This window comes from Aptenodytes patagonicus, chromosome 14 (assembly GCF_965638725.1).
Source record: "Aptenodytes patagonicus chromosome 14, bAptPat1.pri.cur, whole genome shotgun sequence".
Taxonomy (NCBI): domain Eukaryota; kingdom Metazoa; phylum Chordata; class Aves; order Sphenisciformes; family Spheniscidae; genus Aptenodytes; species Aptenodytes patagonicus.
The window spans coordinates 1,233,006-1,251,643 of NC_134962.1; the positions used below are offsets into that span (position 1 = coordinate 1,233,006).

At 49.3% G+C, this 18,638-nt stretch overlaps 1 protein-coding gene across 9 annotated transcripts; it reads right to left on the reverse strand.

Moving 5' to 3' along the window:
- Window positions 1–3,115: 3,115 nt before the first annotated feature.
- On the reverse strand, window positions 3,116–18,377 carry TPX2 (TPX2 microtubule nucleation factor). Of its 9 annotated transcripts, none has more exons than XM_076352455.1 (18): window positions 18,041–18,377; window positions 11,912–12,064; window positions 11,513–11,638; window positions 11,190–11,310; window positions 10,499–10,630; window positions 9,940–9,990; window positions 9,688–9,810; window positions 9,113–9,246; window positions 8,627–8,781; window positions 8,038–8,209; window positions 7,759–7,897; window positions 6,978–7,218; window positions 6,656–6,754; window positions 5,745–5,921; window positions 5,455–5,601; window positions 4,797–4,908; window positions 3,950–4,137; window positions 3,116–3,527 (listed from the first exon to the last, which is right to left on the reverse strand). In XM_076352455.1, exons 2-18 carry the CDS (start codon window positions 12,012–12,014, stop codon window positions 3,417–3,419), a joined length of 2,331 nt encoding a protein of 776 aa, XP_076208570.1. In that variant the 5' UTR covers window positions 12,015–12,064; window positions 18,041–18,377; the 3' UTR covers window positions 3,116–3,416. The 9 variants fall into 9 exon arrangements, with proteins under 9 accessions (XP_076208570.1, XP_076208573.1, XP_076208572.1 ...); XM_076352458.1 differs by lacking the exon at window positions 18,041–18,377 and adding an exon at window positions 17,766–18,029; XM_076352457.1 differs by lacking the exon at window positions 18,041–18,377 and adding an exon at window positions 17,251–17,275.
- Window positions 18,378–18,638: the final 261 nt, after the last annotated feature.

The following is an 18,638-nucleotide window of genomic DNA, read 5'->3' on the forward strand; positions in this document are numbered from 1 at the left end:
AGCATTGGCTGCCTTTCAGTTCCAGCTCTAGTCTGAGTTGAGCAAACGACTTTGGTAACAACTCACCTAGAAATGCATCAGAGGAAGATTTTGTACCCAGCTCTCCTTGATGACCCCTCCTTCCAGCCCCACTTGCTCTCAAGGCACACTCATAAAGGTGATGAGTTTTGAGTTCTTGAATACAAGAATATTTTTGCAAAATCCACACAGCAAGAATATAGATTTTTACATCAGTTTGTCAACCTACCCTAAAGGCGCGTGCCGAGACAGCACTCGGTTAAATCCCGGTCTGCTCCAGTCCTGTAACTTTATTCTCCCACTTCTACTCTACTGGGAAAATCACCTGCCACTGTATTGCTGTTGAAGCCTTAACCGAACCCCGTCCTCAGCAAGATTCAGCTCCTCCAGGACACCCATCATTTACACATTTTCTACACCAGAGCAGTTTTTCCAGCACGTCACCACTCTCCCCCTAATTAAGGGGGCAGGTTACACTAACCACCCACCAGCCTGTGAGAATCCGCTGGGTGACTCCAGAGAGCTCTGCCAAACGCCTGATACCCGTGTAGGGCACGGCAGCCCGAGGCTCCCTTTCACTAAGTTTGCAGCGTATGAGGAATATAAGAGGCCCTGTTTGCGGGAAGAGGCAATATCTTTTATTAGACCCAACGATACCATTGGGAAAAACCGACAAGCCATCAGGCATACAAACCCTTCCTCAAGTCCGAAGCAGAGGCCACGTAGGGCCGTCACAGAAATCCAGTTGCTCCGTCCTTCAGGGATTGGTGTCTGCTCCAGCTCAGCAGCCTTGTTATCTTGCTTGCCTTTACATTCTTCTGCAGCTCATCGTTGCTCAAGGCTTTCCTCTGACTCTCCATAAATATTTGCTGCTCCTGCTGCCCCCACTCCGCCCGCTCCAGAGGAGCTGGCACTCAAGGCCGCAGAAGTTTCCTTGACTGCGCATTCAAGGTCCTGCCACGTCCCCGTCCAGCGGATCACGTGGAACAGCTCCACTGCCGCAGGAGTAGGGTTAAGACAGACCGAGGGGAAAACCCGCGTGCCTTTGGGTCAGACCCACGCAGATCCGAGGGGTTTGCAGGAAGAGGATGCTTACAAGCTCCTCTCGCTCCAGTCATTCCTGTAGTTTGTACGTCAGCAGGGCTGTCACGTTTACCTGTGACAAACAGCCTTTCAGCCAGGCTGTTGCTGACAGTCCCCCATCTGTGTGTGTGTGTCCCCCGCCCCAGTACCCTCAGCTCAGCGACATGGGGCTATCGGCCATGTCAGCAAAATGCAGCTGAAGCAGGTCAACCTTTCGGGCCCGGTTCTGCCACAGCCACAAAAAGGTCCTCAAGAGAAAGGAAGGAAAAGCCGAAACTTCGGCAAAAAGGAGCCTTGTCTCTTGGCTTACAGTTCTGAAGAGGCCATGCTGTCGCGGGGTCATTCATCCTTTAGTACCAACATGCTTCCTCGAAATACCTTGTTCTCCAGTTCCTCAGTTATTAACTGCACAATACCTTTATTTTTATTCTTTTAAAGAATCCTTATGTTTCGGTGGGGGTGACTTTTCCTCTCTTTTAATCCAAGCAGAGTAGAAGTTTGAGGCTGGTGCTCTTTGAGGCGCTGAAGTTCAGTACACCCATACAAAACGCTCGCTGCTGGCTGCGGCTGCCGTTCTTGCAGTGGTATCACTTTTTAGAATTCCTGCAGAAACGTCATCCTCAGGTACAATAAGTGTTCGTCTTTGAATTTAGCGCTCCGAGGACTTTCTGCCTCTGTTCTCTCTCTCAGATCAGGAGTAAAACACTAGAAATTGCTTGATACACTTTGGCAAGGATAATGAGACAGTACCTCTTACCCTACACCTTGGCTGGAGTCCGACACCTAACAAGTTTGAACTCCCTCTCTTCTCCACCCAAACAAAAATCTGAATAAAAGGCCACACACTCTAAGAATACTTCTCCAATGGTATCCAAATTCAGAGGAAGTGAGAGCAAATGTTTTCCATAACCCCCAAACAGGAAACAAGAGTTTGTCCTACCGGGACGCATTAATTCTGTTTCCCATGTTTTCCTCTGTTCAGAGCAGCACCACAGCAGCAGTGAGCAGCCCAGCTCACACGGGTTCCCGCAAGCGCGAGAGACACATAAACGTGGGAGAGGCAAAGCCTCCATCTCATTACAGCCATGAGAAGCCAAGCCAGCCCAAAGAGCTTTATGTTTCCAAACCTCAACTAGAGGGGGCTTGCTCTCATTCCTTCTGCCGACGGCTTCAAGCACGGCTCCCGTGACCTGCCATACCAGCCTTTTTTTTTTTTTTTTGCAAGTCCCTTTTCGGCTCAGGAAACAGCACCACAGGATCACCTGAGTTCGCAGAACAGGTAACAGCAAGGCAGACCTGTCAGCAGCGGCCTCCGAGAGCATCATTTGGAGTAGCTGTGTCCCTAACCCCTTCTTGCCCTCACACGGCCTTCTGGAGTTACCTTTCTTGTTAGGACAAGTCCAAGGAAAGGCCTAAAACAGTCTTACAAGGTAAGAAATCATATCACAACGCTAAGGTAAGAAATAATTCTTAGTAAATTTTAATCTAAACTCGATCACCTCTTCACAGTGCTGGAAGTTTTGTCCTCCAGCACATTAGAGCACTCGGTCTATATTTAGTTCTGCTAGCTGCGCTAGACTGGCTAGGAGACGATGCGTCTTTAGCCAAGATAACTGCGCTGGCAGGAGCCAGGGAGGCAGCTTACAGCAAGTCATTTGCCAGTTAAGTGGTTCCCCAAATAGAATGACTTCAGCTATAAAACAGCAGAAGGTTTAATGCTCTAATATACACAGGGAACTACTTTAAAGTGTGGGCAAGATTCATATTAGCACTCATCTAAACATCAACAAGAAAGGTCAGACCTGCAATATGCCAGCTTGCAGAAGCCACATTACACAACCTCAAGCTTAATATATACTAAAAGCCTAAGAAACAGACACTTGAAACCAACACTTAGATGTACAAAGACAAGCGGGCTCTTCCAGATGCACACCCCCCTGTGTGTTCACCGAGTGCCCTTTACCAAAAACTCTTCTGCAGGAAAGGGATTCAGCCCACTAGCAAGAGACAGCGATCAGATTAGGAATTTTTATTTAGTTCCATTATAAAATATTTGTATACAATATCAAAACCTGGTTTAGTTTTTAGAGAACAAGAAGTCTAGATGTGAAGCGAGGCCGTGGAGACTGTATGGCACTGCCTGTATGCCGTGCCTCAGCCACCTGCCTCAGGTGGTTAAACTACTCAATATAACAATAATGGAACCAAGTGTAGAGCTGAGACTGAGCAGTCACGTAAAAACAACTGTTCCCTCTCTGCCTATCAAGAGATTAGAGAAGGATGGGATCTCCCTCCTACTATCAAGTGGTTGCATATCAGCACCGGAATCTATCCGAGAAGCTGGGAGACTTCGGTATAGTCAGTGGCTGATCACTGGGCTTCACTTCTACGCTGCGGTATTTGCGTATTGGGTTTGCCTTGTGAACCTGTAAAAAAAAAAAATCAAGGACAAAATGAAGTAAATGGTTGCAATTATGTGAAGCTGAAACTTGCAGGCAAGCCAGCGGTGGGATGAAGGCAGGCGTCCGTCTACAAGACTACCACACCACCTAGGGCCCTGGAGTGAGCCACCAGGAACATGCAAGGCACTCTTTGAGGTTGTGGATTCTACAGAGATCATTCTGCTCCAACGACTACGCGTGTACAGCTCCAAAAATCAGCCACCTCAGCAGAGCTGCCTTTTTTTTTTTTTTAAGGCCAGTTGTAAAGTTAATGAGGAGTCAGCTTGCAACAGGGAAACTTGAAAAGACAGTCTTACTGCAGCTCGACATTGACATTAGCTCATTTAGTGCATTCACACATCCTTTTGGGTTACTTTACAGCCCCTGTTCAGAAATAACTCACTTACCAGTTCTTGCCTTAGCTTAGCAACTTCCTCCTTTTCACGCTCCTCTTGTCGCTGCCTGACCTGCTCTTGATGTCTCTCCCTTATGGCTTCTATGTCTGCCAATCGTTTTTCGAATTCTTGCCGCTCTTTAGCTCTTTTTTCTGTTGCCAGCTCAAAACTTTCAGGAACTATGGAACCAGAAAGGCTCTCTAAGTTTAGAAGTAGAGGAGATAACATTGGTGCAAAGACAGTCAGGTAAAGCAGAACAATACTAATGTCAAATGGAAGCCTCCCTCTGGAGCGCTTCACTTGCAAGGGTAGTTAGTAGATACCTCCAGGCTTCAGGAGAAGATAAAACCTTACGCCCAAACATGAGCGGTGTTAGTGCAGACATTACCCCGTCACGGGTGTTCTCACAGGAGGGAGCAAGCACACAATTGTTAGTACAAGCAAGTTTTCGGCAGGTTCTATACCCTACAAAGTTTAGTCTACCCTAAGCTTGTAGATGCCTTAATCTCATTAGAAATGGGAGGAAGAGACTGACAGCTGCTGCAGAACTGCCAGCTGTCTCTACAGGGAGCTCCTCGCATACTATTTACCCTTATCCCAAGCTAGCACACATCAATCATCCGCCAATTGCGGCGTAGCTGTTAAATACAGCTGCCATGTTAGTGCAGGACAGGGGGGCAGTGGAGAGGAAACTCTCCCACTCCCTGGGGACACAAGCTGTTAGGAAATTAGTTGATTAAGCGCACAGAACTACTGGCTGCACTGATAAAGAAGAGGCAACAGCCAGTCTAAACATCATTTAATTGCATCAGTTCTGAGTTATCAGCCAAGCCTGCGTAGCAAGTACTTGTAACTCTACCTGACAACAACTTATTTTCCTTTTTAGGCACAAAAGGCTCCTGGTACATCACGGTGTTGGGACGAGCTTTAAAACATGCCGCATCTTTCTGCCTTTTCATGTCTTCTTTAAGCTGCAAGAGAAGAAAGGCCATCAAGCGCCAGTCATAACAAAAAGACCATCTCCCAGACTTCAGCATTCCTAACACTGGAAAAGCCAGTTTGACTTAGATCAAGTCATTTGCGTAGAAAATTATATTAAAGCCAAAAAGTTGTGTCACTTGTTGCCTGCCAGTTACTTTTGCCAAAAATAGCCTGAAGAAAATTTCAGGTGTCCACTGCAGATTTCACATGAGAAAAGCAGTATATTATTTATACATCAATAAATCCCCAAGCACAGAGATGGTCAGCAAAGGGATCCAGCTGCACATAGTTGCTGCTTAGAAAATACCCCACAGGTGTTCATGCAGCATGGTAAATCCCACCACTTACCATAAAGGGAGAAGAAAAACCCAATCCACCAATCCTTAACCCATAGCACAAGTCTCATGCCAAGGACGGAATAATTCTTTGCTCAAACTCAGATCCTGATTCAACTCAAGCAGGACACTCCCTGAAGTCAATCACAACTCCACTAGCTGCTTTAAGTCTGGTCATACCTGTTATTCTTTTCATCCTACCTGCTGTTTCCAGCTCTGCAGCTTGGCAGCTCCCCGTTCATCAACCTGCAGATTGAACGGTTCAGGCTGAGTTGGGTTTTTTACCTTCTTTTCTGGCAGCTTAATGTGGTCAAAGTAAGGCAGAGGTAGCGCTTTGAACTTTGGCACCTGAAAGAAACAACTTGAAATATTTCTTGCCCCTTCCTCAAAGGCATGAAGCTTTGGAAGTTTAACAGCCAACAGCAAGAGGCAAGTCCTGCCACACCCTTTTTACTTAAGGCATGGAATCCAAGGCAGCTTTTAGTTCTTACCTCTTCCTTCTGCAATTCTTCTATTTTTTTCTCTTTTTGTATTTGCCTCTCTCTGTCACGGGCATCGAAAGAGAAGGGGCAAACTTCCACATGCCTCTGCTCTGGCATTTTAGGTTTGAAGGGCACTCCATAATGTGGCATATGGTTAGCTTTGATCACAGGGACCACCTCTTGTTCCTAAAGGGATATTAGTGTTAGGATCTGACACAGCACCAGATTTTTGATTTTCGTAGAAAGACTACAGCTCCTGCCAAACAAAGCCATGAATACTAGAGTTCCTTTAATAAGGGTCACAACAGCGTCAAGCAAACACTCTGGACACTGCAAAAATTAGGAATCCAAAAAGCACCAGTTTACAGGTATCCTGAACCACAGGCAAGTTCTTCCTCTTTCCAAACCGCTATCAAGTTCTAGTACTCATCCAAATTAGACCGTAATTCTTTAACGCCCTCTTCACAAGAGGGAAAGGAAGAAGGACATGATGCATTCTGAATCCTGCTCCCCACCTCCAGGGATCTAGAGTGACTGCGGGGAGAAGAAAGGTCACGTGCAATATCTGCCCTTCTCAATAACAGAATAGCGAAAGGCAACGTCCTTTAGAAATCTAAGCAGTTTACCTTCCTCATTCATAGCAGCAACATCTCAGAAACCCTAGTCAGTGCCCTTGTGTTTAAATTGAATTATTTCATTTTGTATGAGAATTTAGTTTCTGTAAAACGAGTAGCAGCAACTAGATCGTTAGAAGGGAACAGCACAGAGAAAGATGACCATGGGAGGAACTGCCTAACAGGAGGGAAGGGGCTAACCGAACCAGACCATCACACCCAACTGGCAGAGGTACAGCGGGCTGGCCAAGGCAGTCACCGTGGTGGGACCAGAAGGCTTGACTACAGCCCGTTCACAACAGTTACCTTTTCTTCACCCCTGCCAGGCATTCGGGTTCTGCTTTTCAAGGTGAAGACTGGAGACTTGGGGACTGTGACAGGAAGCACTTTCTTCTCTGGAACGCCCTGTTCAGAAGAGCCAGTAAGGAGTTACCCAAGCGCCAAGAAAAAGCGCTACAGAGAAACAACCTGACATAGCACAGTACGCACCCATTGCGGTCCTTGCCTAATGACAGACAGTGTTTACTGAATGTTATTAAATACATAATACAACACAGCTACGGACATTTTGAAGCTAATTGCCACCTCAGTCCTAATTCCCAGGTCTGGGTATTACTAGACTTCTTACCACAACGTCCTCCAGGATTTTCCTTGGACATGGCCTGGAATGGAATTCAAAGTGCTCTTCCTCCTGCTGTTGCTTACTCTCACGCTCCTGCTGTTTCTTACTCTCACGCTCCTGAATCCTTTTTTCTATTTCCAACTCAAAGCCAACGGGTTGTGTGAGTTCCTTCACAGGGGGTTTCTTGGGCAGGAGTGGTCCACCCTCAAAGATTTTGTAATCAAGTTCTTGTGCTTTGAATTTGTACCTACGCAGGAAAGACGGAGATAGTCACCACATATTGTACCCGGCAAGATGCAGCTTCTAGCAAACGGCTTCTCTCTCAGCATAAAAGAGCAACAGTCAGGTACAGAAGCAGTTGTGCCACACACACGCTACACAGTGCACAGCTCTAGTTAGCAACTCCTCCTTTGCTTTTGAAACAGCAAGACATTAAGGAAAACCTTACGGATTGCTTTCTTGGAAATCTAAAAACTGTCTACAGAAGAGTTCTGACGTATACGCAGGCTGTACTGCTATACTGGGTTTGCTTAACTAATCATAAGCTGTACTCAACCCAAGATCAGCTCTCCTAAGAACACCTTCTTCAAAATGAATTGGCTACTTTTCACATCCCTGCAATTAGAGCCATAGGATTATTGACAAGCTGAAAGAATCTCAGTGTTTTTATGCTACTCATTCTTTTATGCATAAAGGGTATTCCTGAGAAGTGATATTTTGGCATCTGAAAGATATTTCCAGTGTGGTAAAATTCTCTCTTGGAGGACTAGAGTAAACCTTTACTTACTGTTGAATTTTCTCCATTTCCTCTGCTTCTAACTCCGCTGTAGTTTTGCAGGTGGCAGGCCTGAAGCGCTGCTTTGTTAGAAGCACTGGTGTTTTAGGGTTTGTAAGCCGAGCCTTCACCAACTTTCCTGGAACTGGGCCTATAAATTCAAGTCACAGAGACTAGCAGTTAGTGGCAAGGCCTGCAACAGACGCTCAGTAGAGTAGTCAAAGCATCGTTCTTGCTCTACCACCATCTCTGTGGACAGCCTCCTGGCTGGACATAGCCAGGACTGCTCACCTTCACCAGATTTCCTGCTCCTCAAATGGTAACGAGAGGGTGTGCGTTTTTGGAATGCTTCTACCTGCTCAGCAAGGGGCACATATTCTGATGTGGTTTCTTCGAGTTTTCTTTTGTTTCCCTGGGACAGATTGAAAGGTTTGGGCATAGTGGGTCCCTTCGGCATTTGCCCCTGGAGACAAGAAAAACTACAGTCATTATGGCCCTTTAACACAGGATGCTTCGATGACATTTCCTTTCCCCACTGATTCACAGTATCTGTCCCTTCCCCTTATTGAAAAAGATAACAACACTTAACATTAGACATAAGTCTTAATTGTCAAGCTGGTCATATTTGGAAACTGTATGAAGTGGAAGATTAAAGCACAAAGTGTAATGACCAGAAGATATGACATTAAAGGGCCCTTTTGAAAAGGGTCCTTTAGAGTCTTGTGGCAACGCAGTGAGCTAACAGTTACGTTTGCACAACGCTTGCCTCTCCTATGGTAACCCTTTTTGCGGGTTACCAGCAGCACGTGTGTTGCAAAAGCAGAAAGAAGGTGAGGTCAAGAATTAATCAGCTGACTGCTGGCAATATTCTGGTTCTCACTGGAGGAGGATGATGCTTTCTCAGTACTGCTGCAAAATCCAGTTCCTTGTACTCGTTCTCAGGCTGGCTTTCCACATGTTTAATTCTGTTCTCTGTGCAGAAGTGGAAGTCAATTGGCTTTGTTACTTGACCAACAGTTCTCTTCACAGGTTGTCCTAAAGAAAGAGAGCATGTAAGGTCTGGAAGCCTTGGGTGGTGGGGGGCGCAGGGAGGATTTGCGGGAGTGGGGGGGTGGAGAAGGCATTTACTTCCTAATAAACTTGAACAGTTTTTGGAGAACTCATCTATAACCTTTCAAAACATGACAAAAACCAAACAAACCTGTTTCCAGGCAGTTTAGGGGCTGAACTACATTAAAAGCCACCTAATCCTAATACTTATTACAAAGTCTGGAATGTTTGTTTTTAAAGGTACTTGTACAGCTCTATGCAGCGCTCTCCAGCTGAGCCCAGTACAGCTTCAATTTGCAATTCAGCTAGAGCCCACCTGCTCCAGCAATAGCTGCTTTCAGAGACTCCTCATTCTTCTTCCGCAGCTCCATAACCTCCCGCTGCAACTGCTGCATCTTTTCCAGCTCCAGCTTCTCTGTACTCTTCAGCTTGCCAGAAAGATTGGTCCTCCTGCAGAAGCACATTGAAGATTGAGCTATGCCTTCCTGCTTCACTGGTTATTAGCACGATGTTAGCGCAAAGGAACATGCTTATCTCCGACTTCACTGCAGGAGCATCACTCATTATAAAACTATACTCCTTAGAAAAGATCTGTTTGGATTTTGTTTGCTCAAGAAAGCTTGCAGCTAACTGCTATCCTGCATACACGTTTGCTGTATGCACACTTCATCCATCAGCAAGAACAATTTTTCCCTCAAATTAAAAGCAAAAGCTTTCCTTTGCACAGGTTCAGTTGGTGAAGTACACTTCATCCTAATATTGTTGTCTTGATCTGGTGTTTACTAAATGTGATACCATCACATGCTAAGTTGAACTTGAAAATACTCTAGCCAGGGCTGTCACCTAAATCAACTGTGATTAGCAAAGACAAGTCACAAGAAAGCTACGTACTTTAACACTGTTGGCGTGGAGGGCATGGTCAGCTTGCTTTTCCCTCTCCCTGGGGAGAGGTCAGGATTCTGCAGGGGCTCTCTCTTCGTGGATACTTCCGTCAGCTTCTCTCCGCTGCTAGAACTAAGGTAGCAAGTCATTATGGCAAACCACTCAAGTTAACTGTGCTCTAAATGAAAGATCACCTGCAGCTCTCACCACCATGCGTAACATCCCAACACCTGGTGAGTTCTAATGCCAGACCAGCCTTACCTCACCACGGGCCCAGGTGTAGATGGTCCAGTTTTCCCTGCTGATCTACAGCTGTAGAAGGGAAGATGAATTACTGAGTTTTTGGAACTTAGGCTTTTCTTGAGGAGGTAGGTGTACTGTAGTTCATCCAGGTATGGCAGCGTTTGAAAGATCGCACTTCAAATTCCTGACCTCAAGCTTATCACCATACGATATCTTAGCAGTTAAGCTAATTTGAGAAATATTTTAGCTGTGACTCTTTCATAGCTTATGACTGCCCGATGACTTCCTGATGGACAAGTTGAGCCAAATTTAAAGCTAGCTGACAGACTCTGGGTATGGAGTAAGAAGCTTAAGAAACCCAAGCTTACTTCATTCACATCTCTATCTCCAAATAGAGCATTTCCTTCAGGTCTTACAGCCATTTCTTCTTGTTTGTGAAACCAGTATCAGGAATCAGGTTTCGGTCACCTCCCCCTAACCTTCCTGTGAGAACCCCCTCAGCCATGTGGAAATCCTTTCCAAAGAAACAGTGGTATCCCCCTTCCCAGCCCCAAACAGAAGGACTTTGATGACGTACATTCTCATTTTTTTCAGGGGTGGAACCTCTTCCTTATTAACCAAGGCATTAGCATTTCTCCCCGCTTTGATTCTAGCTGGTTGTTTGCATCGCTGTGTTTTTCTTTGCTTTGTAGTCTGTCTTCTACCCGCTCTAGAGTAGAACAGAAAATGGAGGTTAGCTTTCCCCACGGGTCTGAGAAGACACACGATCTGTATAACACTTTTTACGTCAGTGCATCACCTAGCTCCAACATACCCCCTATGCAAATTGTGTGTTTAACACAACAATCCAAATGCAGCATGAATTATTCAAGTTTAACAATCCATAAACTTAATATTCTTTGGTATATATGAGCATACAGAGCCCCTTGCATTCATATCAAGAACGAGTTCTGCCCAACTCAGGCAGATATAAACAAAGAAACTTTATAAGCCACTTCAGTTTCAGATGTCCTCGCATTCCAGAAGCTCTTAGTGCTACCGAGTCTCATTTGACAAGTATGTGAGACACTGCGTTACTTTTCCACCCCTAGAGATTGTCCCTCCAGCTTAGCAAGCAGATCAGCTGTCCCAATACACCATCTCTGTGCCGGAGAACTTCAGACCCATAGGATGACCCCAGAACAGCTAGAACTGCAGATCCTGAGAGCAAGGACCTGCTTAGTTACACCGTCATCAATCTTCGCGCAAACTGAATACAAGTATTTCACCTTTGAGAGGCCTCAGCAGGAGCAGCAGCCCTCCAGCTTGTCAGGGATCCAACAATATTCTGAGGAACCACATTGGCCTGCACACATTCTGCTTCACCATCTTCTTCATTACAGCTTTCACCTGAGAACAATGACAAATGTCAGCTCATATATATACATATATACACACACAGAGAGGAATTCTAAAGTGAAACCGCATGAGACCTTGTTAGACAACAGTACATGAAGATGGTCCCACAAAAGCCAGACTGAGGCCTTTTCATTTTGCCAGTGAGAAGCGGATAAAATTTATTCTCTCCCCCCCCATACCGTGGCCAGCTTACTCATTGTTATTCCTTGTGATGTGACAGAAGACAGAATAGTATCAGACTTTGAAAAAGCAGGGCTGTTCTGTGAGACCTTTGCCAGATTTTCCACAGGAGGGACATTCTCCAGATTGTTTTTTTGGTCTGTGAGGAAAGAGAGACTTTCACTATACATACCATGTTAGGAATTTTTAACAGTACCTCAGAATATCATTATGATGTTAACAAAGCGATCTGTCAATTTACAGATGACAATCAAAGTTTAAATAGAAAACAAAAACAAACAAAACCATGCATGATGAGTGATGCAGCTAACAACATGACTAACGCGCTGGCACAGAAGCCAGGCCCAAAACAAGGATCATGCCAAGCCCTCATCGAAAGAGAAAACAAATCAAGGAGTTGGAAGCAGCTTACCAAACCAGGAGTCTGCATTGTCTACATCATCATCGCTCAGAGTCGCAAAGTTGATGCAAGGGTTTGGGACATCAAAGGAATAGCGAGATTCTGGGTGAGACATCTTCACCTTCACGCTGTCCCCGCAAGTCCTCCGCTTGCACTGCTACAGTCCTTTAGACAACAAGCACTGGTCACCTGTTATACCAAACCCCAACGCAGGTGTCAGCTAAATCATTCTCCACCTTTCTTCCTCTGCTGGTTTCTAGAGATAGATGCCGGGACAGTCTTTGGTACATTTTCCTGTCTTGCAATTCACAGCCTTCAGACAGAATGCCTCATAAGCAACGCAGTTTGTTATTCTACTGCTGACTGGCAAAGCTAAGGAATTTTTACCACTGTTGACCTTTGCAGGTTCAAAGCTAACAAAAAGATCAAATTTTGAAGGTTTTCTTTGTACCTGTAGGTGCTGGAACTGTATTTTTTAAAAGGAAGTAAAGTAAAGAGCTTTTCCAGAGTGACTGATTTGCCCTTCCCTCCCTCACCACAGGCAGCAAAGAGTTCTGACCCTTACCAGGACACAGATTTATAAAGCAAGAGCCTGGTGATGAGGCTGACTCCAGAGCACTGCAAAGCGCAGCCTTGCTCCCTCTGAAGGGCTACAAACACGAACTAATGACACAAACATGCTCTTCTACAGAGTAAATTGATTTCCAAAGCAGGAAGAGAGCTCTGTAGAGTATTGTTGCTGGGCAAAAAGTAGGAAGAAGGGCAGCGTAGGGCCCTTGCCACATTCCACAGCACTACCCCGATGCTGGCCAGGCTGTAAACAAACCAAGCACTGTGACCCTGTCAAGAACAGTCCCTGCAGTTAATTAGCAGAGCACTGACAGCAGGAGGAGTCCCTGTGTCAACAGGTGATATTAAACTCAACGGAACAGGAATAAAGCCAGCAACAAAGTTATGAACCCTTAAATCGTAAGAAAACCTTTTTGCAAAGGTGTTTTCATGCTTTCATGATGCCTCGCACAGCTGCAAGGCAAAGCCCACGAGGAGGTATTATAAAACACTCCCTAAGGAAACCACCTGAACTTTGCTTTTATGAGTCCAACCAATTCTAAAGCAGCGTATGCTTAATCCACAAAGTCTCAGACCTAAACCATCTGTCTAGGCAGACCACACATAGTACGCTCCATAAATAAGAAAATGTTCAAGAGTAAATCATCAGCCCTCCCTCCCAAAGATGGCTGCACCGAGAAGCCTCCAGTTCCCCAGCACAGAATTGCGCTAGTTAAGGGGAAGAATGTCAGCAGAGAAGCATCAGCTACATGACTGTGAAGATGTCAGGGTAGGACCCAAAGAAGGCAAACAGAAGAATCAGAGCCAAAACCAACTGTAACAGAGCTCAAGACACAGCTGGAATCAAATGCTTTCCTACCGCCCTTAATCAAGATAGAGTTTCTGTCAACACTATCTACTTTTTTTAAAAATCAAATGCGTCATCTGCATTCTCCCCTCACCCTCCCCAGTCAGTCCACCGCGTCGCAGGTCCGGGCATCACGTTTCACAGCTACGCTGCTGCAGTTTCCAGCTTTTTACCATGTAAAGTTCGTATTCTTTCATAGTGTTAGCACTCTCATCACCGACCCCTTCTCTCTCCCCCTCCCTCCATCCCAGAGAGAAGCGAATAGTCACGAAAAGAAAGGGAGAGCATCAACACCACAGTTTCATACTCCAAGTTTCTTGGAAGAGCCAGTGGGGAGGTAAAAGTTATCGTGACTGAACTCCAGGGGGTCCATTTCAGTCAGATGAACTCACAGCATCCTCTTTTCAAATCCCTACGTATCCTCCGAGCCCGGTGCAGAATAGGATTTACTGTGAAGCAGCAGTTCACTGCAAGGCATCTCGCTCCTCCACCCATCGTCTCAGCTTGGGACTGAGCTCCCGTCGGTTAGGAACGTTACGGTAATTTATCACTCCGATATGCCCACTGCAATGCTTCTGCAATCGAAACAGGCTCAGCCAAGTACAGCCTGAAGCCTGCTGCCCGCTCCCTTGAGGCATTTTAAAACACCCGATCGTGATTTTGATGGCAGAACCACCATTATCTCAATCTTTTCTTTAAAAGCAGGAGGCAAAATTCTCTCTCTCCACTGTGGCACTCTTCCACCAGAAGCGAGGTCCAGAAGTTTCTTCTCATTAATAGGGACGTTACCTAATTAGCAGGCACTGTGTGCATTTACCAGACCGTGGTTACAGGCACACCATAATCCTGCATAACTGCAGCGTAACCCTGCTCTCCCCCACATCCATCACCGTCCGTGTCGACACTCGTGTTCGCAGAGCTTCGCAGCGAGCCAGCTGGGGAACCCTCACCCCCGTTCTGCAGGATCAGCGTTCCCCTGGTTCGCAGAGAGTTGCTCACACCGCTGCTGGTGCAAGAAAGGAGGATCCCCTCCTCTCGCTTTCAAAAATAGCCCAAATTCCTATGATAAAAGTGACTGCCTAATTAAACCTTAATTCTCTTTCTAGGTCTGCTCCCCTCACTGACCTGAACGTGCTGCACAGCCACGGCCCCATACTGTTTCTGTACAGAGCAGCACAACCACATCCACAAAGAGGAACAGACGACGAGTTTCTCTGTACACCAGGTTTCTTTTGAGCAACTACACTTTGGCACGTTCCAGAAGAGTGCCTTGGCCTGATTTAGATTAGTTAGCTTTGAAAAAGGATTAAGCTAAATTGGAACAAGCATTCCTATCCCAGAATAAGACTGATCCAACAGCAAGTGCAATAGGTATTTCGGAATGACTTCACACCTCACTCTAATCCAAATTAGCTTTAAAATGCTGACGCAATTCCATCACAGATGTGCTCAGCATCTTTTTTCTCAATGTAGTTGTTAATTTCTTGCCAAAAACATTTAGGCCAGACAAGGCTGGAGAGGAGTAACTCCAACAAGACCTACGCAGTATTGGCCTAGCTGCAGTATGTGAAACTTGGCACCAAGCGCGTCGCAAGGGAGCGCTTCACAATTACAACCTAACCAAAAGGGCCTCTTATTTTTAGAGCAGCAGCCCAGCATGGACTGATGGTCATCAGGCAATACAATAACAGCACCCACTGCCTGGGGCAAAGGACCCTCCCAGCCGTATGAGCCTTTGCATCGGAGAGAGGAAGCAGAGTTCCAAGGTGAGAAATTAAGAGGTCAGAAGGAGAGAGAACGGGGGAGTTTGGGTTTGGGGAGCAGCAAGGGACGGACGGAAGGAGGGTGCAGAGAAGATCTGCTCCTTCTTGCCGCCTTGCAGTGTAATTAGATAAGCCCCCGGTCAACTTGAGACCGCACCTTATCACAATACACCACTGGAGCTTCATAAGCTACCGGTGTTACTTACTCTAAATCCTAACAGGATTGGAAAGGGGAAAAAATAGTACCAGGTACACAAAAAAGATATTCCGAGTTACATCAGCAGATAAATCTGAAGCCAGTTGATCCACATGCCTCAAACCCCAAGATGGACAATCAGGAATAAGCAAGAGAAGCTTCCTCAAGGCCGCGGAAGCTGCACGGCAATTTGCTGCAGTAATTCCAGTGCCTTCTGCTGGGCCTTCAACACCGACTGCCGTTTAAACACAGGACGCTGCACTAACCAGGCAGCTTGCTTAATTCAGCCTGGCAGCTTCTTTATCATCCTGCAACCCAAAGCTCTCCTTCCCTTTTATAGGGACGATAATCCAGACAAAGTTCCCAGATGCTTTTCGTGGGCTCATACGTAAATTGGACCATTACAAGGGGCTGGAAACTGCCTCTCCAGAGATACAGTCCTGTCACCACAGCCTCGTAGGAAGCTATCCCACCACAAAGCCACCACGTGAACCCCTTCAGCGCGATGCCAGCAACCACTGGCATCCTTGCTTTTCCCTGAGCGGGGTTAAGTGAACACTTCTAACAAATTCTGGATCTACAGCTTCTCTTTCCTCCCTAGTGCACCTCACTCAAAGCTCAAGCGTGCTTTTCCGCAGCACGGAATCAACAGTGAATTCATCGTCCTGGGTACAGAACAGAGGCAATGCTGCTGTTCCCTCATGTAATAATCAAATTGGGAGAGAAAGCCTTTAACTCTACGCAGGCGAGAGACGAGCACGCAGGGAGCTCCGCAGACCACCCCAAGCTGCCGTCATTAGTCTACAGCAAAAGGAGGAGCGAGGTGCCGCAGCAGCAGCTTTTCTCCCCAGCGGCCTTGGCTTTGCTAACGGCGGCCCAGACCCGCCTCCCTTCCAACAGCCCAAAATAAACAGCCCTGACATCTCATGCTCCATAAATGAGATCCCACAAGTTTTAGAAGACATGAAGATGGGACGCTCTAAGAATAGCCATTCAAGGAAAAGTAAGTTATTTTCAGCCAGTATGACCTCAACTTATTGTTAGATAAGTTGAAGGTCCTCTAGTTTAAAAAAAAGCGCTGTATAAAAATAGCTAGCTTAATACCTTTCCTGTTACTTAAGCCAGGTTTCGCCTGGTTTTCTTTCCTCCTTTTCCTAGAAAGGGGGATTTGGTTTGAGAAATAACAGTTTTTCTTAGCTCCAAAGTCAAGAGGCACACTGCAGGTTGCGAGCAGCCGGTGCGAACGGACAGCGAACGACAGGGCGCAGCGGGCAGCCTGGTCCGTGCCGGCATTAGCACGGCACGGCGCTCTGGGCCACGCTTCACCGCGAAGGGCGCGCACCCCCGCCTCGGGTTCCGCGATCGTTCGCACACCCGCATCTCGGCACGCAGCTTTATTTCGCTCACGAGGCGGCCACCCCACCGTAAGGTTTATTTCAGCACCGAGAACCCACCTCAAGGGAGGGAGCCCCTCCCCGCGCCGGCTTCGCCCGCCGCCGGCCTCCCGCGGCCCAGCCGCCCAACCACGGGCTGGCCCCAGGCTCCGGCTCCCTCAGCCCCGCGGGCACGAGGGGGTTTGCGGTTAGCCCTCGGGGATTTAGGCCCACGCCACGGTGGGCTCCGGGTGCCGTGCCGCCCTCCAGGCACCGTGTCAGGCCACGGCAAAAGCGGCCCCGGAGACGGGCTAAGCGCCCGGAGCCGCTTCCCGCCCCCGTTTCCCGGCCGCACCCTCCAGCCTCGCGGTGCTGCGAGGGGCCGGGGCTGCGTTACCGATACCTGGGCTCGGAGCAGGCCCACGGCCCAGCCCAGGGTACAGCCGGAACGACCCGACCGGATCACGGGGGAGAGCTACGGCCCAGGCCGCCGTTACCGGACGGTGTCTGCCAGGGAAAGGGGGAAGGTGAGACGAAGCCGAGAGCCCCCGCCGCGGCTGGGGGGTGGGAGCGCCCGGTAACCCGCGGCCGGTGCCACTCACCTCAGCGCCGCGGCCGCCCTGCGCAGCGCCTCCACCCGCCGCCGTTAGCGGATTTCAAACAGAGCTCGTCGGTCCGAACCAACCAATCAACGGCCCAGGACACGCCCTCGGTGCGTGCCGATTGGGCGGGCCGCCAGGAGGCGAAGAGACCCGGATGAGCAAACCCCGCCCCGCGGAGCCGGGCCCTGCCCGCAAAGGCCGACGGGAAACGTAGTGCCCGAGCGCACAGCGCCACAAACGGCGGCCGGAAACAAACCACAACTCCCACAAGGCACAGCGCGGGGCGCGACCGGCCAATCAGGCGAGGCGGCGCTTTGAGTGTTGTTCGGAGGCGGCCTATCGGCTGCCGGTAGGCGGGTCCCCCGAGCTGGGCCGGGCGGAGCGGCGCGGCTCGGCTCGGGGCCGGTGCCTGCACCCCGCCGGGCCCAGGCGGCCTCGGGAGCGGCGGCAGCAGAGGAGGCCGCGCCGCCCGGGCAGGAGCCCACCGGAGCCGGGCCCTGGTACCACGGTTGTACCTTATGTGATCGCTGGAGCGTTTAGCTTGCGGCTTGGAGTAAGCACGTAGCGGGCCTCCGTCTCTCTCCCGCCGCAGGTGCCATCGATCAAGCACAGGCCGCCTGCCTGCGCTCCCAGAGCCCCGCCTGGCTTCCTCCTGCTGCCGGCTCTTCCTCACCGGACCGGCTCCTCTGACTGCCCGGCCCAGGCAAGGCGGCTTCCGCCACCCGCCCCTTCCAGCACAGCCAGGCTCCCCGCTGCTGGGGGAAAGCGCCCTTCGGGCAACGTCACCTACCCCAAATCCTGCATAAAACGTCCCGTAGCGGCGAGAAAGCCAAACGGCAGGCTCCGCTAACGGGGGAGGGCTCTGCCGACGAGAGGGCCGACCCACGGTGCCGCACCTGCCTCCCCCGCCGCCTCGACGCTCTGCCCGCGGCAGCCTTCCCTTCCCGGCCCCGCCGTGGGCGCAAGCACCGCGCGCGGGGGGCGGCCGCAGGCTCCCGGAGCGCTGCGGGGACACAAGAAAAATCACACGTTAAGCCCGAACCGCTGCGAGGGGACAAGCGGCGGCGGCGGCAGCAGGCTCTACCGCACCCACGTGGCGCGGCAGGGGCGGAGGCCGGAGCTCCCGGGGCACCGGGCCCGCCGCGGCCCGGGCTCCCCGCGAGCCCGGCGGCGCCTTCGAGGCCCCGCCGCAGCCGACAGGGGGCGCCAGAGCCCCGCCCTCCGCCCGGCGCCTCCGCGCCTGCGCGCTGGCACCAACCGCTCCGGGCAGGCGCCCTCCCCTCCCTCTCCGGCCAACCGACGCTCCCGCCCCGCCCTCCCCGCGCATGCGCACCGCCCCCCCGCCCAGCCTCGAGGCGCCGTGCGCATGCGCACCGCCCCCTCCCGCC